This window comes from Filicampus tigris, chromosome 7, assembly GCF_054856515.1.
Source record: "Filicampus tigris isolate MCC_2025a chromosome 7, RoL_Ftig_1.0, whole genome shotgun sequence".
Taxonomy (NCBI): Eukaryota; Metazoa; Chordata; class Actinopteri; order Syngnathiformes; family Syngnathidae; genus Filicampus; species Filicampus tigris.
This window is the reverse complement of record NC_141223.1, coordinates 7,105,320-7,128,416: the sequence shown is the minus strand read 5'-3', so window position 1 is coordinate 7,128,416 and position 23,097 is coordinate 7,105,320. Positions and strand designations below refer to the sequence as shown.

At 42.3% G+C, this 23,097-nt stretch overlaps 1 protein-coding gene across 9 annotated transcripts in view; it reads right to left on the bottom strand.

Annotated features, from left to right (window-relative positions):
• The window catches only part of mecom (MDS1 and EVI1 complex locus), a 140,165-nt gene that overhangs the window by 6,470 nt on the left and 110,598 nt on the right, over window positions 1–23,097 (bottom strand). For 2 of the 9 annotated variants that reach the window (XM_086036368.1, XM_086036360.1), the window contains 12 exons: window positions 19,237–19,371; window positions 12,385–12,490; window positions 12,156–12,269; window positions 11,919–12,030; window positions 11,415–11,562; window positions 11,104–11,284; window positions 7,031–8,420; window positions 6,558–6,648; window positions 5,614–5,640; window positions 1,867–2,033; window positions 1,545–1,622; window positions 145–314 (listed from right to left, as the gene is read on the bottom strand). In XM_086036368.1, the coding sequence (XP_085892494.1) occupies window positions 145–314; window positions 1,545–1,622; window positions 1,867–2,033; window positions 5,614–5,640; window positions 6,558–6,648; window positions 7,031–8,420; window positions 11,104–11,284; window positions 11,415–11,562; window positions 11,919–12,030; window positions 12,156–12,269; window positions 12,385–12,490; window positions 19,237–19,371 (2,719 nt within the window). Of the gene's footprint in view, window positions 1–144; window positions 315–1,544; window positions 1,623–1,866; window positions 2,034–5,613; window positions 5,641–6,557; window positions 6,649–7,030; window positions 8,421–11,103; window positions 11,285–11,414; window positions 11,563–11,918; window positions 12,031–12,155; window positions 12,270–12,384; window positions 12,491–19,236; window positions 19,372–20,393; window positions 20,759–23,097 lie in introns of those variants that run through there. The other 7 variants (XM_086036369.1, XM_086036362.1, XM_086036364.1 and 4 more) reach the window with 7 other exon arrangements.

Below are 23,097 nucleotides of genomic sequence, written 5' to 3'. Positions count from 1 at the left end.
TAGATGGCACATTTACTGTAAACTATTTAATTTGTCGACTTTTAAGATTATTTCGCAGCAAGAGCGAATTGTGCAGGGACCCTTTAGGACAGTAGCATTCAAGCTCTCATTTGGAATTAGAGATGAGGCTTCCCTGCTCCTTACCGGACAGGTTACCATTCTCGTGCTTCTTGAGGTGACGATCCAGGTTGGTTTGCTGACCAAAGCATCGATCACACAAGTGGCACTTAAAGGGCTTCTCCTTGTTGTGGATGTTGCGAATATGTCGTTGCAGGTTGGAGGAGATGCTGAAGGAGCGGTCGCAGTATTTACACCTGTAAGGGGGAAAAAAAACTATGTTTTAAGGACAAAGAACAACCAAAAACATGGCTTTGGAACTCCTGCTTTGTTCTGCGTGTGTGAATCATAAGTGCATCTGTGATGCAGGACACACACACACACACGGTCCAAGCGATCACACAGATCCAGACATGATGGAGGAGCTTGTTTAAGGTGAAACAGAATTGCCTCTTATCTCCAGCCAGCTCAATAAAATTGCATTCTTCTCTCACTCAATAAGCACGCAACAGATTGTGTTCTATCCCACCAAAATTAGCCGCTCTTGCCAAGTTTCTTCATGCAAAATTATACGAGAAGATTACATCTTTTCTTCTGCTGGAATTAGCTTGCTCGATTGGCTGTCCCTCAGGACCCCCCTGGTTATCACCATAACAAATTACAACAAACAGCGGTGATCTTTAATGGCATGCCAGTTTGTGGAGTGGAGGCTATCAGGCTGGGGCAGTCGAGACCCGGGCCGGTCTTTCTCGCTCCCCTGTGGTCAAAAGGCCTCCGACAAGCTTCGGGCCAACATTCCTCCGTCTAAGTAACTACAAAGCTCTGTTCTGGCTAGGGAATACTTATTACATTAACGAGGTAAAGGTACTTTTCTAAACAACAGATTTGCCTCATTGCAACTGTAGATGAAGTGGTCGAGAGGTTGAATGTCAATATTTTGACAATGATATGTAGCGAAAACGAGAATATTTGCTTCTTTGTTTTCTTCTTGAAAAATGTTGTCGCCTTGGTGACAGCACAACCTTTTGCAATAGGCAAATTATTTAGCAGCATCACAATTATTCCATTGGGTTGAAGCGTGAAAAAACATTAACACTTTCTTCTTGCAGAATAGAAGAATATCATGTCCATTTGCTGTCAAGAAACCATGGTACCTAATGGAACATTAATGAAAACGTTTATAAGCATTTCATTACCTACAACTTATTCACAAGTGAGACATTCTTCTGACTGCTCGTTGTTTGTTTGTTGCTGGACTATCCTCAAAATGTCTTTAATGAAATGATAGGCTGTTGCGGCACACAAACAAGAACCTGGGAAATTTGGAAAGGATCTGAACAAAAAGTCCGGGTCCAACAGTTACTACACTTTCTATAGTTACAGTCTACTTGCATTGGGACCAAGGCGAGCAGTGAACAGCCAGAGCCTGGCCTTGAGTGGCATCACACATGAAAAAAATAATTAAATTCATTTACAAAGAGTCTTACCTATACGGTTGCTCCCCTGTGTGAGTCCTAAGGTGGCGCGTCAAGTTGGCAGAACGTGGGAAGATTTTACCGCAATATCTATGCAAGATAATAGAACATAATTAAATAAATAAATCAATTAATTAAATGTTAATGTAAATCAAAATACAGTATATGTTTTGGATTATTGCAGTATTTGAAATTTTATATCCTGTGTTTAGGAGGTCTGTCTAAGGGGGAAATAAGGAGTCACAGAACTTTACAGTTTCTTAATGAGAGTAAACTTCCTGAATCTCGAAAAACAAGTATTGATAATAAATGCTGCAATGCGTGCTGCCGTTACCTGCAAGTATAGCGCTCCTTGCCCTTGCGTAGCAGTGTCTCTGGAAGTGTTGAAGGTGGAGCTCTGAAGTCAAACATGGACGGGACAGAGCGCAGCAAGTCACCTGACTCTGGCTTCAAGGAGCCAAAAGTTTCCAGCTTCTCGGCCATGTTCTCAATAGCTGACATCTGAAGGGAGGCAACAGGAAGAGAGACCAGATGATTGGAAAATTAATAACTTTAGGAAACACCATTCTGCTGGAATTTCATGAATGAATCATGAATGGTCTAACCCTAACCTAAACCCTAACCCTAGAATTGATTTGATCAGAGCCTGAAGATTTTCAAGCAAAGAGCAACAAGAGTTTCTTTGTTTCATTGTTCACAAAAAGACTATCAAAACGTTGGGGTTAAAAAAGAACATGTGCAGAGTTCGTATGTATGAAATAGGCACAATGAGAATGTGAGCCCCAATGTCACAGCCTATATTTACATTCCTGACATGAGAAAGAAAGTTTTTAGTTGTTTCACACGACCCTCTCTTCCTCTCTCTCAGACAGACAACACCTAAACAGACAGACACAAGGAAAGAATTAACGACTGTAGCCAATCTGCTAATGAAGTTGACCAGTTGCTTTCATCAGATATCCTCCGAGGAATTATGCGTTCTTGTCTACACTGTATGTGGATATATGGACAAGAAACTATTTTATGGTGGTCATAGTTGATTCATTGCCACCTTTGTGTGTGAAAATAGATGTATGTGTGTGAGGGAGAAGAATGTATTTGTAATGCATGTGAGGGAGCGGGTTTTGTGTGTGTGTGTGTGTGTGCTCGCAGGCTCGTGTATTGTCTGTGAGTGTGATTGTACATGCCAAGTGTGTATCTGTGTGTTGTCAGATCCATGTCTGCGAGTGTTTGTATTTGTGTGTGGAGTGATTCATGTCCACTGCCGGGCAGTAAACCATTCTGTGCACAATGCGAGCGGACAGCACATTCGTCAATATGAAAGATGTTGACATTGCTGATCAAGGGCCAGACATGGGTAATAATGATATCGCTGTGCTGAAAGGGGCGGAGTGGGGGAGGAGCAGAGATGCAAGGGGAGTGAAGGGGGAGACAGAGGGGTGGTGGTCCCAGTAGAGCAGTGGGCCTGACAGGCCATCCCACGCATACACACACACACACACACACATGCACGCAAACACACACACCTCCCCCCCCCACACACACACACCCACGCACACAACGTACGCACACGCTCACACTTTTCTTCTTCTTTTCCAAGGGGGCCCAAAAAAATTTGCATTATTTTATGCGTATTGCATTTTCAGCTTGTTCTTATTTCATCAAGGCAACAAATCAGTGGTGATTCGGGTCCTCTACGGGAGCTCTGCTTTCGACTCTGACATTCCATCTCCTGTTTTCAGCCCCTGTCACACTCAGGCTGCACGCCGAGATGGAGTAAATGGCGAGCAGAGGGGTGAAGAGATTCTGAGAGGAAGCAGGATGAAGGGCAAGATGATAGGCGGGATAGAAATAAAGAAGTGAAGGAGTGATAAACGTAAAGCAACGAAGGAGAGAAAGATGGAAGGAAAGACTGGAGCTTGAGAGAAACTAATGGACGACAGTGCATGGAGCCATGTGCTGGACGCAAGTGATTAGGAGTGACGGCTGAGTGTAAAGTTCCCGACGCAGTCGACATTCTCACTGTGGGAGGATGTGGATTGTCAAGTTTGCTCGACTTTGATTTCAACCATCATTGTGATTGTAGTTTGCAAGAGTGTTGCAACTGCTATTCATCATAATATAATAGTTGTTCTTAGTATATTGGTCATCTTGTTTAAATACATGCTACTATGTTCCATCCTAGGTGCCTGCCAACAACAATAACTATTCAATTTGTCAATAATAGATTATTAATAATAATTTACATCATCATCTTTATATAGGCCTATTTACAGGATACAGTCCTTATTCATTTACATTTTATTTGATAAAACTAGACTTGTAATATCCAAGCCTTGTTCTGTAAGGATATATGAAACGTTCAAAACCATTAACCGTAGATTGCACTTCACTGATGTGTAGGTTTTATGGATTAGGTTGATGGAGTCTATTTGCCTATGTCACAGTGCCTTGTGTGTGTGAAATGCTTAAGCTACTTAATGTCAAGAAGAGACCAGACTGTGCTCTGAGGTCATTTTCCCAAGGTCATACACTCTACTCTTTTGTATAACCGTGGCCTTTGCACATCCATTTGAACACGCACAGACACACACCTCATGAAAACCCCTTTTCATTCTCCCCAAGGCAGTGTTTAAGCATTTGTGAACTTGCTTGTTGCTGTAGTGTCGCAGTGGGACCAGCGGTTGATTGGCTATCTTCAGAAGTCAGTGATGCTGCGAGGGCCTAATTAGTGAGATGCATTCTCAATTGTTGATCTTTATCAGCAACCAGATGTTTGGCGAGAGGAACAAGCTCAACCCTCGACCCCCTACTCCAACGGGAGTGTCCCAAAGAGACTGTTACCCTTGGACACATGTAAAGTAGTCCCGACTAAACAACTACCTTCACGACACCGTCTACTGTCCCCACTTCAATGCTCGTTTGCAATAGATGCGTTTGATTATCTGTACCAGCAAAAGTTCAAAAGTGCTTGGTTTGGGTGTAGCACTGTTGGAAATTCCCACTTCAGCCTTTAATTTGAATCAGACGAGGACTTCATCAAGATCCCAAAATGTAAACTAATTAAAATAATTAAAACGGGGGGAATACCGAAAACATTGAACTGCTGCATCAGTTATGTAAATGCTAGTAGTTGGAAATTTGAAAAATAGTTTAGCAGGGGTGGCGTTCATTGTCAAAGACACATCATTTGAATAAGTATAATTGAACTTCCAAATTCAAACCAACCAAAGGTCCGATAAATTGGAATGTGAAAATATATGTCACACAAAATCTTCGAGGAAGTTGAATAGTCACGCAAGAAAGACTTGTTGAGCATAGCACACCTTGTAAAACGTACGCAGATATCTGAAGACTTCAGTTCCTTTAAACATCTACCCGTTTTTGACCCCGTGCACCCGACACCGGACTGACCCTTGATCTCTTATGCAAATTGACCATGAAGTCTGTTGTTCAGTATGCATCTCTATCTAGGCTACTCGCTGCAATATGAAAATGTGGCCCAACATGTTGTTTTCAGAAACAGAAATAATTACACTGCAAAGTGAGCTGAATTAAATCTTTTTGTGAGGTGGCTTGCACCCTCCTACATCTTTTATTATTATTATTATTATTATTATTATTATTATTATTATTATTATTGTGATGATGAGCGGTTTGGATAATAGATGGATTATTATTATTATTATTATTATTAGTAGTAGTAGTAGTAGTAGTAGTAGTATTGTTAGTATTATTACATAGTGATTAACATATTGCCATGGTTGTTTTTCCAGTTAATGAAGATTTTACAATGACTGCATTCAGGCCCTGAAACTGATCACTTCTGTCCCATTATTTCAAATGGGAAACATTTCATCTAAATTGGAGGTAGAACAAATTGCGTTGCCTTGCCCTTGTAATGCCGAATTTAGACCAAGTAGTGTGGGAGAAGCAGAAAAATGTGACTCATTGGCACCTCTTCAGAAATTAGGTGTTGTAGCAAGATGGTTCAAAACAATGTTAAAGTTAAAAAAATGCATTTACACTCTTACACTGTCCATGCATTAATGTGATAAAAAAAATAAAAAATAAAACTTACCCAAGTGCTCTGATCTGGCAAACGAAACTGAAGGGAGAAAATAAAAAAAAAAAGTCAGAAAGTAGCAGCAAGCGATGTCTTTAGCTATACAGTAAATGGATCAAAGTGATTTGATGTGTTAAACTTGAAAGTAGCAATGAGCTGCCTAACTACAAAGTTATGGTCGTGGAATTGTAGATGGCTCTCAAAGTTCCTAACACTTCCCTGTGCTCAATAAAGACATTATAATAGCCGCCAGAATGTAATATGAGCCCGTATTGCTTTGCAATAAAATATACTGCCAGGAATTAAATAGCTGAATCACAAACAGGTTTTTAAAAAAAAGTATATAGTCTTTCAGCTTTTCGTAGTTTGCCTTGATATATGGCCGAGCCGTGAGTCAGGTGACTGAACGCAAACCCACTCAAAATTATACAGAAGGGCCCCTTGCCCGGTGTGACTTGGACCTACACTCGTCTGGCCTTTCTGGGAATGATTTGTGTGTCCAGACATCATAAAGTCATAAAGATGGCCTAAGCACTCTGTTAGTGTTTCTACTGATAGGACACCTCATTAAGGCATGTGGGACGACCATGTGGTCGTTGCAGGCTGGGCCTTTGCCACAGTCTGGACAGAGAACATAAATCAGGCAAATGAAACAGCCTGTAAAAACCAGACCTGAAATGGCCCAAAAAAGAGGGAACAGAATCATATGCCTGAGAAAGTGCTGTTTTCACTTTCCGAGGCCGTTCTCACCCACAACAGAGTGTAGTTCAAAAATGAATCTAGTTCAAAACACACACACACACCTGCGCACACATCGGAAAGTTTTCCACAGAAAGCTATGGCAGAAATCATGGTTTTCGTACAAAAATATACACACACATGAACTAAGACATATTTTCACAAGATAAATCATATAGGTTCAGGGTCCCTCTCGTATGGATCCCGCTCATATAACATACCTGAGGATGGAAAAGGAACCCTGGAGCTGGCCGCATGTACTTGTCTTTCAGCGTCTCAAACGGATCACTCATTCTCCTCTTCTCAACCCTGCTAATAGTAGATTTCTATCAGCTCTTAACACACAAATACCTTATAGAATTCGAAAGTTGCAAGACAAAAAGAAATAAGAGCCAACTATAGCCTGCTGCTGTTCATTTGTTAGCTGTGTAAGAATTTGCCACAATAAATCTTAATCTGACCGACCATGTCCATGGGATGATGGAAGAATAGTAACAGGTGCAAAGATGTGCGCTGATGTTAAGTGGGACATTTGGTATGGATGGATGCTCAACAGTGCTATCGAATGTTTATTTTGGTGCCTTTTACAAATTTGTATATTCAAAATGAAAAGGTTGTACTGTGTCAAATTGAATTAATCCATGGCTCTTGGTGGGAATGTGTCTTGTGACAAAACCACTGGGAATAACAATACCTGTAAATGGGATCCATGAAGAAAGGAGTGGGCCTGGCATGTTGTAACGAGGAGTCAGGCTTTGGTGATTCCATGACGGCCTTCTCATCTTGATGGCCCTCGTTTATTTTTTTCTCTACTTCTCTGGCACTGCATCCACGCCCCCTGGTCCCTAGGCTGAGGTCCAAAGGTTGATCCTGACCCGTAAAGCGGGAGGCTTCTAGTTTGGAAGGCTCAAACAGGGAAGATTTCTCCTCCTTTCGTTTGGTGGTGAGGTCAAACGGTGACTCGGATTTGCTCTGAGCCTTTTTGCAATCTCCTGCCTGCAACTGTGGCTCACTCTTCAGCACTTGAGCTCTGACATCTCTGTCTTGAAGAGGATAAACTGGTGGAGAGAACGTTGTGAAGAAAGGTAAAGGGAACATGGACGGATAGGGCAGCGACCCGACTTTTTTGTCCTGCAGGCTAGCTAGGCCTGTCGAGCCAAAATACTTCTCAGCAATGGAAGCAATGGCCTTAATAGAGTCATTCACCGCCCCTGTAACAGCTGTGTGCTCGTCCAGTGAGGAAGGGATAAGGGAAGGTCCGGCAAAGTTTTTATCAGCACCGTTGCTTGTCATGCTCAGACTTTGGGGGCTTCCATCACTAGCCTTCCTTTTGAGGCTTTTGCCATTTTCCCGCATAGCCCCCCGATCTCGCTCACTGTCGATATCACTTTCCAGCTCAGAGCTTGACATACTCTCTAGATCGCTTCCACTGGGTGTGCTGACGTCATCCAGATCGCTGCTTTCAGATTGGTCACTTTGCTTGTTGCGCTGCTTTGTGGACGACAACGAGCTCTGATTGTGTAGGTCTGATGCTGTGATCTGACTTTCAGGGCCATTGTTGTCCTTCCGAAGCGCCTTAAGGAGCTCTCTGGACTCCTGAGCTCCAGGGCTAGGAGGCAACAGTGGATTCCGACTTAGCTCTGCACCAGGCCCGGCAACAGCGGCGTGAGCTGGTTGCCTAACCGGGGAAGAAGTGGCTGGAATTAGCGGTGGACGGTGGTAGATTCCAGAAGGGAAAAGGCCAGGGAAGCTGAATGGGAAGGCTGGCGCGGCAGGGAACGTAAGCCCGCCATGATGGCGGCTAGCTCCAAAGTAATCAGCCAACCCAGCACTGCTGTGACCCATCGCCAAAGCCGATTTGTCCAAACCAGGGGCCCCAGGGAGCGACATACTTTGCGCAAACATTCCTCCTGTCGTGAAATGGTTCTTTCCCTCACAGAAGCGTCGGTGCTTGTTCAGGGAGGAGGTGGTGCTGAACATCTGCCCACAGTCCTTGCACTTTATCTGCGTTCTGCAGTCAGCATGCATGCGTTTGTGACGGCACAGGTTTGAGAACTGGGTGTAGGACTTATGGCATACCTCACCTGCCGGGGGCACACAGAAGTAAACAAAAAGGGTTTCAGAATGTGACACAGAGATACACAAAGTACTGACAATAACATCAGACAATCGCATCGACTTAACATGTGACACAGGGGAAATGCAACGTGAATTGCTTGTGTTTCCATCAATATTATGACAATGGTTTTCCATCAAAACGAGGAGGTGAGGCGTGTCCAGATCCTGGTATTGTAATAGGATGACAGTGTGAGTCAGTTGTTGCCACTCATCACCTGCACATCAACCCATGTTCCCAGGCATCCCTAGCCTCATTGTGTCCTGGGGATTCCATAAACAATTACATATCCAAACACACATACACGCACACGCACACAAACACGCATGCACTCATACAACAAAACACAGATAAACTAAGTCACATAAGACACACAAAGGAATGCAACCGTACCGACGCGCAAAAACACACACATGCACGCACACACACGCATGCACACACACATTCTTAGGCGTATGAAGTACAATGGCTCTATTTTAAGTTTGTGAAGGAAGCAGAGTTGAATGAATCCTATCCTGCAGTCTGGTTCCCAGGACGGGTCCCACGTCCTATACTGCCCCCCACCCCTTTGCCTACCCTGAGTCTCTCCCACCATCCCATCAGCTCCCTCACCTTGTCGCCAAGTTGAGTCCCTGTCACCCTGTACTGGGTAACCTTCCCACAGTCGACTCAAGTGCAAGTGCCGTCTGACTCTGGGAGATGGACAGTGACAATACCCAGTATTTTCTTTTTTTCTTTCTGTCAACAATATTTACTACCGACCCTACTGTTTATGGAAATTCACATCAGGGCTGTAAAGAAATACTGTAATTGGTGTAGCCTTTCCTTTGCAATAGTTTGCTGGAAAACATTACGGGATAAATGGAAGTTGACTACATTTCCCAACGTCCTATGGCAAAATCAGTTATCCTGTCAGAATGTAGATTTTTTTTTTCTTTTTTAGAAGCATATCTTTTTATTTCATATGAAATATATATATATATATATATATATATATATATATATATATATATATAGACCAACAAATCTGTTTAGGTTAACCGATTAAGCCCGGGAGCACATAACCGCGTTTCTACCACTAGAGCCGGGAGCGCTGTTGCGTCTTTCTACCTTTCGGCAGTGATATATAAACGACGTGCACGACCAGTGGAACCAGTCAAATGTGATATGATATGGTTTGTAGACAATTACGACATTGATGTCTTTGTAACAGAATCGAGGATGGTAATTACCACTCCATTTCTTTTTAATTAAAATAGTGCTTCTCTTGCACTGACACGTTATTTTTACATCTTTGATTGAAACAGTAAATAATAATACATTCTGCCTGTGTGAAAGCCACATGTCTAAGCTATTTAATTCTTTTGGAATTGTGTTTCTGTCTGCTACAGGGGCTGAGATATTAATCATTTTGTAAGTGTTGAATTTCCGGGAGAACTTCAGGTTTTCAAGGGTAATTCCAAAGGCGAATTTAGGTTTTGGGGAGCTGTTGAGAAGGGCGCTTTAGGCCTTAATGGGTTAAAGGGCACCACTGCAATGTCACTAAGATGATACATCAAACGTGCTGAATTTATCCACTTGACACTTGCTTGGAAAAATATTTTTGTCTTTTTGGCTACCTTGGCAGGAATTAGCCGACATTTGTCATTTTAGTACAGATTCTAACTTGAGGGAATCCTAGGAAACATTTACTCTTGTAAAACTAAGAGATTTAACAGCAAATCACACAAACAATACAATACAATATACAATACAATTTTATTTATATAGCGCATTTCATAACAGCTAGAGCTAGAGCTGTAACAAAGCACTTTATTGGTCTATTATTGATTTTCCTATCCCGGCGAATCTTGGTCCCTACCCCTGCAAATAGCAAGGTTTCACACTACATGCATAGACAAGACACATTGGCCACACATGGCTTTTCCCAGTATGGTGTCTCCCAATCATTAGTTGTATTTATATCTGCATATTTTCGGTTGATTACAGCAAATGAACTCAAGCACTCGAAAGACATCAGTGCATGTGTTACTATTTGTGAATGCGGCTGGACGGCAACGGAACTGAAGTGTCTGCAGTGGAGAGTAAGCTATCCTAGCGTGTGTGTACAGTATGTAGGCCTATGTTAATATGCTTGATTGAAAAGGAGAGTAGAATCTGGTGTGTGGACTGCTTTTCACATGCTGCCATGTGGCGGGTCGTCAAAATAGAAGAGGCAAAGGCTGGAGGTCATAATGCTTTTGGGAAAGGAGAGTGTGAAAGGTCAAAATGTGTCTTGCTGTGGTATGCAAGTGGGAAAAAGAGTGAGTGTGCGTGCGTGGGTGTTGGTGTGCGTGTGTAGATGTGTGTGTTTGCTATGCCAGACTAGACTAGGTCACTTGTCACCAAGTGAAAGTGGCTCCAATTACATGCTAGTTAAATAATCATCCATATGTTTGCGTGTCTGTGAGTGCTGAATAAGTAACGCTCCACTTCTCAGAAAGGATGTCACAACTCTTAATATTCCCTTCTCTATTTACTTTGGAACATTACATGTTTGAAGCTGGAGGACAAGCTGAAAAACAGTCAAAACAAGAATTCTCAAGAACACGTTTTCTAGTTACACAAGCATGTTATTTTTGTTATTGTTATAATGTACTGAGTAGACTTACATAGGTAGGGTCTTAGTGACTTACACATGAAGGGCTTGACACTGCTGTGGATGTGCTTATGCTGCTTTAGGCCCGAAGACGTTGCAAACGTCTTGCCACAGTCGGAGCAGGCGTGGGCCCGTGCCCCGACGTGCTGCGAGCGGATGTGCCTCTGCAGGTTACTAGGGTCTGTGAACACCTGCTGGGGGAAGGAACCACACGGACACAAAGGGGGCGTTACTATCGACCAAAGACGCACAAAGAAGTGGACCGAGTATACAAAGCCAAACGCTGCTTAACCATCACCATCCCCCAAAAAGTCATCACTTTACCTTTGAGCAGTTTTCACATTCATGGTGCTTGCCACTGTCATGTGACATCTGATGTCGGATCAGGTTTGATTTCCAGTTGAAGGCCTTGGGACATTGGTCGCACTTGTATTCTCTCTCCTCAGAGTGGGACAGAGTGTGAGCCTCCAGGCTGCAGGAAGCGCAGATAAAAACGCAACAATGAGAAAGAGAGGGAGAAAAAAGATCTGATTCTCTTAAAACCTATATGTGCCTGCTCTCTGACCAAATTCAGCGAGGATTTAATTGAAATATGTCACTGTGAGCAGTCTGTTGTGTGGCGAGTGCTGTGATCTTCTAGTGCAATAACATCACTTGTACAAAAGCAGCTGAAAACATTGAAACCGTGTTTGGACTCAGTGTTTGAAGTAAATAATAGCGTACATGTTGTGACTACATTGTATATTTTTGTTATCTGATCAAAGAAAAAAAAAACGGATTTCTCCGACGACAGTACGACGACACAAGCGCAGTGAATAAAGAAGTCACCTTTGGATATCTGGGAAGACCTGATCACACTCTTTACACTCATGAAAGTCATGCGACATGTGGAGGGGTCGCAGGTCTTGAGGTTCCTGGGCATTGATGTCACTGTCCTCTCCTAGACATAAAAGACTAATTAAATCTTAAATAATATATATTCCAGTAAATAGTCAGGTATACAGTATATACAGACAAAAAGGACGTATGGACACCTAAAGAAGAGCACAACGAAGCAATCCAAACCTGCATCAAGGAAGGAGGAGGGGGGCATCCCGCACTGCTGCATCTGGTGGTCCAGCAGTTGGCTGCGGGATTCAAAGTGCCGGTCACAGTCTTCACAGCGGTACTGCCGCTCCTCTGCAAAGTGGCAAGGGAGAACTTGAGCAAATTGTTGAAAACAAATATATATCTTGCGCAAATTGTCCCATGTGAGCAACATCATGTACTGCATGTGTGCGTGTGTGATGCAGACCATGAATATCAGGAGCCATGGAAGTATCACATGAATACTCTTCTGCCTTCATGAAAAGTAGAAGCTCCTCACCGGGGAAAATATCTCGGGTGACTTTGTAGAAGATCTGAAACACATCAATGAATGCATTGTGTATTGTGCCACAGCTCAAATAAATACAGACAACGACGTCTTTATTTTCTCACACAGGTGTTAACACGTCACCGCAAAATGTAGGCACACACATAAAGGAGAGGAGGAATAAACATGACATGAAATGAATTGTCACAACATCATGCCAACAAATTGAAAGAATACACTTTTCCAATGTAGAGTAATTGCTGAGGAAATACTGTACACACACACACACACACACACACTGGGTAATGCTTATAAATGAGCAAAACCAAAATCGACCTGCATCTTCCAACGGCATGTATTCGACTTTCGAGGTTTTTTTCTAAGTCGAGTCCACGGTAACTAAGTTACTGATTACCAGAGGTGGGCATTCCGTCAGGCTGGCGGACCGGTCTGTCAATCCATCACTGACAGGCGCCAGTTTTGCTGATGATTGACGAATGACGGGACACCTTTAAAAAATGACGGAACTGGGTTTGAGCCGTCAATGTTATCGTCACTAACTGCGTCCGTCAGTGACGGCGTTAGTCTGAACCCGTTTTTATGATGTTTTTGGGGGACAGACCAATGGACTTCTGACAGACTAACTGACGGACTTAAATGACTGACTGACAGACGGACTGACCATTAAATTCAGTTCATCGCGAAAAATGACGGACTGGCGAATGGCGGACACGCAAAATTGCTGATTACGTTATTGATATTTTTTCAATAGAGTACCATAATTCTCGAAAAAAAAAATCACATTAGTATGAAATGGTTTGCAATAATCTAACGGACAGGTCGTACAACAAATTTACGAGCGATGTTTCATATTTAAATTATTTTTATTCAGAAAAATTAAATTGCTAGTGGTGCTCAACACTTGGATAGCCAGGTAATGTTTGCATAACTTGTCCAACTTGAGAAACCAGTCTCCCTTACTTACTATAACTGCAGTTTTATAAATCAAGCACAGTTGAAATGCAGGAAGATAACAGTCTAATTTCAAGTGGACTATAATCTGTTGTTGCAAGCGGCTGTGCCTACTCCTCAAGCATAAAACATGCGAGGAGTGACTAGTCGATGTTACGCTTTGAATGTCATTTTGGAGTAGTAAAGCCGACTAGAATGTGCAACCTCTACTGACGCAGTCATTCTGCATGAGCTTTGGCATTTTGGGGTTGTGTGGCGGTAAAAGTATCGCCACAGGCACAAGCATAAGCACACTTGAGGTATTCCCCTAAGAGCTCCACCTCTTTCCCGTAGACCACCACAGACAAACAGTGAAAACACTCACCCACACAAACAGGCAAAGGCTCACTGCAGAACAGTCGACACACTGTTTGATCATCACTAGTATGTTACAAGTTACAACCACACACACACACACATCGACTGCAAGTTGTCTAACAGTGGTTTAAATTAGCATGTTATTATAGAGATTAGATAACTACGGGTGGTGGAGTTCAGTGACAAAGACTCCCCGAAGCATTAAGGCCATTTATGCCAGACACTCCCATTCTAATGTGTAAATATTTCTCTTCTAATCCTAGGTGCTCGGAATGAACCTCATGACTAAAATGTCAAATCATTTATCTGATCTTTCTGTGAAGCTTCTTTCCCCAATCAAAGGGCACACAACCACAGGTACACCATGCAACTGGTTTCCTCGAACCCATTAGTTATTAGCGCTCACATTTTCGCAAGTCGCACCCTGGTCACTCCTTTGCACTCAATTGATTGGTATGCTATTTGGCAGAGCGACCATGTTATAAAAGGTCACAATACAAATGAATGCCTGTCTTGATGCACAGAAATCACAAGCAATTTTTTCGACATCTTTAACTGTGACGTTTAGAAGCATCTAATCTACAAACCAGCAAGGGAAACAAATTGGAAGGAATGTAATGCTTACTTATTATTATTATTGTTGATTTTATTTATTTCATTTTTGGAGGGTCGGGGAGCTGATGCAATAAAGAGGTGTGAAAACAACAAGGAACGCGTGCTGTGGTCTCTTTTGAACCCACAAGAATTTCAAGCACTTTAATGCGTATCATACTTCTCATCTGCTTACCTTAAACAAACCGGCTAAGTGAAAATGATAGCAACTTGATATTTCAGTAGTTTGGCCCATCAAAGTAGATGAACAGGTTTGATGTTTGGAAATGCTATTGCAGTCTGCTAATGGAAATGAAATTTTGGGATAACGTTGTCATGTCATACATAAAGAAATTTCAGATCGTGACACATTAGATAAAAGTCTGACTGAAATAGCATTTCACTGATGGTACATGTGCACATTTCTAGAAATGTAAAATACTGGGAATATATTTAATGTAAGTTGATATACATTCAGCCATCTGAATGTATTTTATTCTGTTAAGACACTTTTTTCAGATCTTATCTCATTGGTTTATGATTATGTGACGGTTTCATCTCTTTCACAATCATTGTGAAATGCATAAAGGTCCCCACTCAATACTAAGTGAGAATCAATAGACTGAATGAGATAAAGGGCGTACCAAGACCAGGCCATGCGAACCGTTCTGGAATTGAACGTCATTAACGCGGGCGAACTGGAGCTATCATGGCTGATTTTGGGCTTGAGACGGTTCATACCATGGTCTGGTTGTAAGTCAGTCACAGGCAACAGATAGACAGACAACATTCACATCAAGCAAGGTTTCGGTAATCAAATATATTTGGCAAGGAGCAAGCGCATTACTGTAATTTTATGACACGGCTACACTGCTCGCAAGTTGGAAAACCGGGTCAACTTTTCCAAGCGTGACAGAGGAAGGGAAGTGTACTGACGCCTTGACGCCAAACAGACAAGACTTAAGGTGTGGGATAGACTGAAGCAAAGCACCCATGTTCAGTTGAGAGTACACACTGACATTTATGTCTTTGTAGTATCGTATGAAAGGTGCTTAAGCAAGCTGGATGATGATAATTACACTAATAATCCATTTGCCACCCAGTTTAATCATTAGACTAAGCAGAGCGGCACAGACTTTTTAAGCACTAATTGCGCACATTATCTTAATGACAAGACACGTGGCTTGCGGAAGGTTTCTACAGATTTCCTTGTTTAATACATCAGCAAACCAATGGGAAGATCAAGAGAGTGCGAGCATTATGGGATAGCGTGTCAAAGGCTGTCGCTTAATGCACACAGTGGGCCCAGTTATGGGTGGGGTTTTCTTTCTTTTGGCATTTTGCTTGACTTTGTAAAATTGGGTGTAACGGGGCGTTTGCACCTTTGTGCGCCATTGCGGGATGGACATAGTGTTTTCCTGGCAAATCCTTGCTGCATCCCTAAGTTGCATTATCCAGTCTAAAATGTCGTTGACTTTTTGTCACCAAATTGCAAGATGCGCTGGGGGCGAGGCAGAAATGCCCCAGTGAGGCTTAGCGCTGAACAACCCCGGCACGAAAATGACAATGCGCCCGTTTTTACACTGAGCGCACTGACTACTTTGTTGTCACCAAATTAGCAGGTGAGTCGGAGGCGAGGCTGCTTCGTGCACCCAAACACGCTAGACTAGACTTACGCTGGCACACAAATGAAGTTACGCCCGTTTTTCACCCAGTCTACCAAAATAGGGACCAGTATGTTAAAGGTTAATGAGAAAAATTTATTGACATGCTGACTCATTGTTGTTTTTACTATAAAAGTTAGTTGCTGTTTGCATTTTATGGAAACATTCATTATCTTCAGTGGTCTTTTATGCAGCGTTACGATGATGAATTAACTTCAGAATGCAGCGGCCATGATATGCCCTTCAACTCATTTCTGTTAAATTGCATTCTATGGTTTGAAATAAAGAATCCAATGAAAAAGAGTCCACAATAAATATGCTTGAGTAGCGATAGTAGTTATTTGCTATGAATTAATCATTTGCGTCATGAATGGGCAAAATAATAATTACATAACTAATTGTTCCAACAATCAATCAGAATTTGTTTTTTCAGTCTTTCCTGCCCATCTTGATGCAATTTATGTATGCAAAGTTGAGTGGCTTCAACCAACAGGTGCTATGGATCCAGTCAGACAATTTTGTTAATATTTTTTTTTTAAATGACATTTTTTTAAATGTAAAAAAAAAAAGACTGTTCTTAAAAAAATGGGGGGACATTCTATCACAGACATTTAGTCAAATAGCCTTCACATTGTGCATTGAGGGTAATGCATTTATAATTCCATCATTAGTTTTGGTTGCCAATTCGCCTCAGTTATAAAAGTACAATTTTCGTTTTAATTCCTCTCTGAAATTGTACACATTATTTCGGAACGTTTTTGCTAAGCTCTTCATCTCGTACTGTAGATTGCGCAGGTGTACCTAATGTTGAGGAACTAGACTGTTTTTCAAAGTCCTCTGAAGATAATTTTACACAACCGATTCATGATAGAATGACGTGAAGAGTGTGAGAGGTCGGAAATAAAATCCCCAACAGTTTCTCCAACGAGACAAAACAGGCTCTTTCCCCGTCTCTCCTTTACTCATTCCTTCCTCACTCACACACTCACCCTCCTGAGATTTGCTCATAAAGTTTTATGGTAAACAGAACTGGGTCAGAAATAAGAGGATGGAGGCCAGTTTTACTTTCACACTGGAAGGGCTGAATTGGAGCTTGCGAGTGAGCCATAATGAACAACACACCTGGAAATTGCTGAGGTTGTATGACACGGTCGTCATATAAATCACACAGCAAATCATCTCCGTTAAAGGTATTGCACTGGATTGGTTCAAACCCACTTCTCAGAAGAGATTTAGCAGCAGCGTAAGCCCGAGAGAGCCCACTATGTCTCTTCTGTTCAAATCTGGTGGTACCGTGTGCGTGTGTGTGTGTTTGCGGTGTGGTTTCAAGCTGAGTTCAGACTCAGCACTTCTCTCAGATTGTAAAAACCTGTTGGACTCAGGTATTGTGCAAGTTACCATTTGCAGTCCAGAATGGACCATTTCCACTCTTACATGGATGCTCACGTCGCCACAGACGCAACTTAAGGCCGCACTTTGCGCACACACACTCAAACCAGAATGTGTGAACTGCGACTGAAAAAGCACAAGCAAAAAGCCCTCATAATGCACACACTGTAGCAAAAAGTGACAGGGGCTTTGTAAGACCACCCCACATTTAGTCTATGCAATTTGGGCATACAGACAGGCATTGTGAGCCGCTACAGTGTGTTTTCAAAAACATCAATGTTGGCCGGAAGGCTTAAAGACGGCACATTGTACTGCGCTGTGACAGTGTGTAATAGTTAACAATCACCTCATCACAGCCATGTCCGAGACCTGTCGGAGCCTTACATAGGCACCAGAGCAGAACCGCCGTGTTGACAGCGAGTCACACCTCGCGCATGGTTCTCTCTGCTTGTTTGTCTGCCTGTCACTTTGAAAACACAAAGGCCAAGTGATTCCAGACATCTTGTGTCTTTCAAGAGAACGAGGGCGGACCTCGAGGGATACTTCTCCTCGAAGGAAAAGTGAGAAGATGGGTGACAGAGGAGCCGCTGATTTGTTCAGGGAAAATCTTTTTCAGTTGTTCACTTATATGTTTGATTAAACCAAGGAGTCATTTTCCTTGGAATTAAGTTACAGTAATGTGCAGAAATTTTAGTTCAACATTACCATTAATCGAATGGCCATATATGACTGTAATGTTAAACAGTACAACGCAGCAAAGCCAAACAGATTAAAAACAATTTTTTAAAAAAAACACGTGGAGAGATTTGTTTGTTTCTTAGCATGTTACTCATGGTTCTTGGTGGAAATGGGTGGATCATTCGAATTCTCAAGGGTGCATGGTTTCTGTATTCACACCTTTATCCAGACCCATCTACCAACGCTAAACAGCTTTGAAGTCCTGCTTCCTGCATCTATTTACTGTTTTACCATGTCCAAACAACTGCTGTGAAAAGCTTTTTTCAAATCAATGTTTGTCACTTTGTCATCTACTTACTGTTCATCTTTTTTTTAGAGACATAACTTTTCTTCTTGTGTTTAGTGACTCCTCACTGAGCGGTAATGACAAGCATGAAGCTTAAATTCCTTTTTTTTTGTTGCATGGGTCATGCCAAGGAATGCTCTACACGCGTGTCAGGTAAAGTTTAGTCTCTTGTTCACCACCCTCTATGAAGGAATGACTGAGTGGGATTAGTGAGGTGAACAGACCCCCATGTGGGCAGCACTCACCTCTGGCCACAGCCAGGTGAGCAGCAAAAGACGGTGACATTCCTGACATATCTAAGAGTTTATATCGCCAGCGTGACAGGGAAGTGTGGGGAAATATCATCTCGACAGGCCGCCTCTGATCCTGCCCTGTGGTCCTCGCACGGCAGAAGCCAGCATACAATTACAGAATGAAAACATACGCTGATAAGGTAGAGTGTCTGCAGTACACTGCATTGTGTGTGTGCGTGTGTAAGAGAAGTGAGAGCAGGGTGGGCCATGCAATCGCACATGGGACTATCGGACTTGAATCACAATAACACCTTTTAAGACAACAGCAGCAAGCAGGACAGAGGGTTAAAAATACATCCAGACTTTTTTTCCAACTGAGGAAAAAGATGATAAAAATGAAGCGTGAGTACAATTGTGCTTGATTTACCCACCCACACCAGCCGGTTTCATAGGTGGGCATATCATCATTTGGGCATTCAAAATCATCACCAAACTACCCCCCGCCCAGTCAGAAAATCCAGTGTGTATCTTTCCTGTACAAGCTGCATGTGTCTCCACATACCTGATCATCGATCTGGCAGGCTGTCAGGTTATGCTGCTTGGCAGTGGGGGCAAACTGGATGTACTTCAGCCAGCTCCCGATATCTGGCTTACTGGCATCAACACAATATTTCACATGGCCTGACCCGTCCAAGATCTGGGGAGACAGAAAAGAGTAGAGATCAATATCAGCCCAGGTTACTGTGTACTAACCCACCCACTCAGAAATAAGCATCTAATGTTGGGAGTCACTGTGGAAATCGACATTTATAACAAAGGTATATTTTAAAATATTTCAACATCTAAACTAGGATAAGGGGGTAAAAGTGCATAAGTTGGCAAATAAAATGTGTTGTTTTGTTGACATAAATTAATCACTTTATTCACACTAAATTGGTAAATACATGCAGAGATATAAACAAGGACGAATGCATGTATAAATATAAAATCATACAATAATAACAATAATAATAATATTAATAATAATAAGAATAATAATAATAAGAATACGAATAATATGAACTGAGACAAATAATAGTCAATTACAGTTCTGAAACATATACAACTTATTTATTGGTTTGGACACACACACAAGTGATAATTAAAAAAAAAAAAAAGCAAATTTTTACAGTTTACATCTTTATCACCTTTAACGAAGGACACATCAGTTAACAGGAGCAATTTAAACTCAAGGAACAACAGTTAGGCAAGGCCTGTGACGCTTAATTTGCCCATGAATTTCTTGACACGAAAAGGAAACTGTAATATAAAAATGAACAATGAAAAATAATTCGAACATAAAATAATATTACAAAATACATCGTGGACACAGCGTTAACGGGTTTTATAGGCATATAGTGACGTCGTTTTTAAAAAGGTATTATTTGTTTTAGTTTCTCACTTTCTTTGAGCATAAATCATTTGAAATAATTCACAGATATTTGGATCTAATCAGGATGCGCAGTCTAAGGCACAAAAATGGTGTTAACATAAAACAAGAATAAATTATTAAGGTTGACTGAGTCCTTTTGTCTGGCTATTCAGCTTTGTTTTCCCGTTTTGAGTGAATTTAAAAGTCAGACTGAATTTGCCCCGACAGCGACAATGAACCCTCTAACTGCGTGTAACAGAAAAATACATATAAAATAGACGTTTTCATTGAAGTCGGATTCATCTTACCGTTGAACGTGGTTTGCGTCGGCGTGCGGTTCAAGACACGGGGGATAAGAAGTGCGCGTGTAAAGTGAGCAAAAGCGGTGCAACTCCGCTTCAAAAGATCGCTCTATCTCAGGAGAATTATCTCAGTCTCGTCAGTTACGATGCGACGTCCATTTTAATTGTAAAAAAAAAAAAAACACACACAAAAAAAAAAGTTTTTATCAGGCTCTCCAAGCCGCGAGATGAATGGACGACAGACTCCTCTCCGGTGCGCGCACACTTCACTGTCCGCCACACACCGAGTGCTTTCTCAACTCCAGTCCTCTCATCGCCGCGTTGCCTTCACGGACCCGTCTGACTGGTGCATCTCCTTTCTGTTCGCAGTGTCCCGGAGACGTCCCGGCAGCAATTCCCTCCGGTACATCAACTTGCTTCCAACTTTTCACTGTGCGCGACTCGTCCGCTCCTCTCTTGTCACTCCTCCTGTCCTGACGCACCCAGGTGTCCCCCCCGCAGACACCCACCCACCTCCTCCTCTTATTGTGATGTATCAATTATATGATAAAGGCGGCGTTTTAAGAGCTCTTCTCTTGCTCGGTGGGTCTCTCTCTTGTTCTATTTTTGGTTTTGTTTTGTTTGTTACGCGCGATGCCACAAAGCGACATCCATCCTCACGGTCCCATTCTGGCGGAAGCGACTCCTCTCCGCAGTAAATTGTAAAGTGACGGGGGCCCTGGGTCGGAAAGGTTGAGCAGGGTCAGGGAGAGGTCGAGATGGGGCTTCTAAAAGGGATGAACTGGCCTGGCACACTTTAATGAACCAACAGAAGCTTCAAAGAGAGCCATTGTTCACGTCTTCTCCAAACTTGTTCACAACACTCAGCGTCGGTTCATGAGACGTTTTATGACAATGGTGACCTAATGATTATTTTGGTTTCTTTCGTTCGATTTATTTCCATTTTTTTTTTAATTAGGAAAGTGGCACTCCTCGTAAACGCATCTGCAAAGTGAAGTGACCACGCAAGAAGCTGATTTAAAAATCAGCTTGATTGTACGAAAGACACGTGGGGACATGCCGTTTAAATGTCGGATGTGCAAGAATAAAAAGAGCTGGCGACTGTTGTCAGAGAGCTGAGTTTATTAGGCAGCTCATAAAGCTGAGGAGGGCTGCAGCCTTGGCTGATGAGAGCAGATGATGATGGATAATGCCTCAACTCGGTGACATTGACCTTCCATCCTAGATAATAGCCATTGTTTTGGCAAATCGCGGAGCAAATGTGCAGGAAGGACAGGAAAAATCATGTGTAAATAAGGCAAGACCCCGCCACCGATTCCCATCGTTTTGTGCTCCCTGAGAACCCAGCAGAGACCCCGGTCCGCCCGGTCATTGATTTCCTGCCTCTCCTCGACTTGTCCATTGTTGGAAGCCTTTTTAATTTAGCCATAAATTGGGAAAGCTCAAGCCGAATGAGCTGTTCTATTTTCTTCCTGTCAGGATGAGGGATTTGTTTTATGATGCATTGTTTATTAAATACAAGTAATCTGAGAAGGCTTCATGCCCTTTTGGAGTCTGATCCAGCATTCTGATTCTGTATGGTAAAAGAAAGACGCGCACTCCAGATTTGTGGGGGACAAACAGGGGTAACAGTGTAGCAGGACCCTCTAATCCCCGCTACATCGGTATACGATGCATTATTTTCCCCCCGCCAGGAGATGGCGTGCTCCACTGATGTGAACTTCCAATTGCTCAGAGTGGAGCATTGGACGGCATAATGGCATTTAAAACAAAATAAAAGCAGTGAAAGAACTATAAAACGCAATATTTTGTATTAAATGATTGCATGAAATAATTATAATCCGTTTCATGTTTCAATGTAACTTTCCCTTGAGATTCAACTGCACGGACCTGAATGTGTAATCACCTGGATGTGCAGATTCTGTTCTGTCAAGATGGGTGATCAAAACGGAAGATATTTGCGATGCATAGTTCTCATTTGCATTTGTTTGAGCCAATAAAAACTATTGTGAAGTGTTTAGATGAAACAGAGCTGCTTTATCTGAATTATTTGATGCCTTTGCTGTAAAGATTTTGCCCTTGTGGAATGCTGTTTATCGAAATATTACAAACTCAACACATGCAGGCTTCAGGCTATATTTCTTCCAACTATACAACACAGTATTTTCATACCTATTTTGATCTCTTAAGTGTTCAAATCATGTGAAGGGCTGTGGCTTTAGAGCACTGTGAAATTTCCTTGCGGCATTCTTGTTTGTTTTAGGAGTTCGGTCATGGAAAAAAAAATATTCATACATGACTGCAGACGAGCTTTATGGCGATTTTTTTTTTCTTTTTAATTGAGCTGAGGTGCAGCTTCATGGATCACATGTTTTTCTTTTATGCTTCTGATGCAGTGCATTTGGACTTTTGCTGCTGGGCTCTGGCTCTTTGTAAGTCATAATGGGACTGAAGAGGCGAGGATTCCCGTGTGGGTTGCAAACCGACTCTAGCCATGCAGACAGCTCCACACTGCAGCTTGAGGGGCCACATGGAGTGACTGCGGAGGCCTGTGTGGCACATTCCATCATAGGAGGGCACCATGAGGAAAAAGGATAGGAAGTCGACATTGCAGCCAAATCCACATTAAATGATCTGCCATTCATTGGGAAGACCTCCCAGAGATGGGATGAAAAGCTGCAGATACACAAAGCTTAAGACAGACACATCA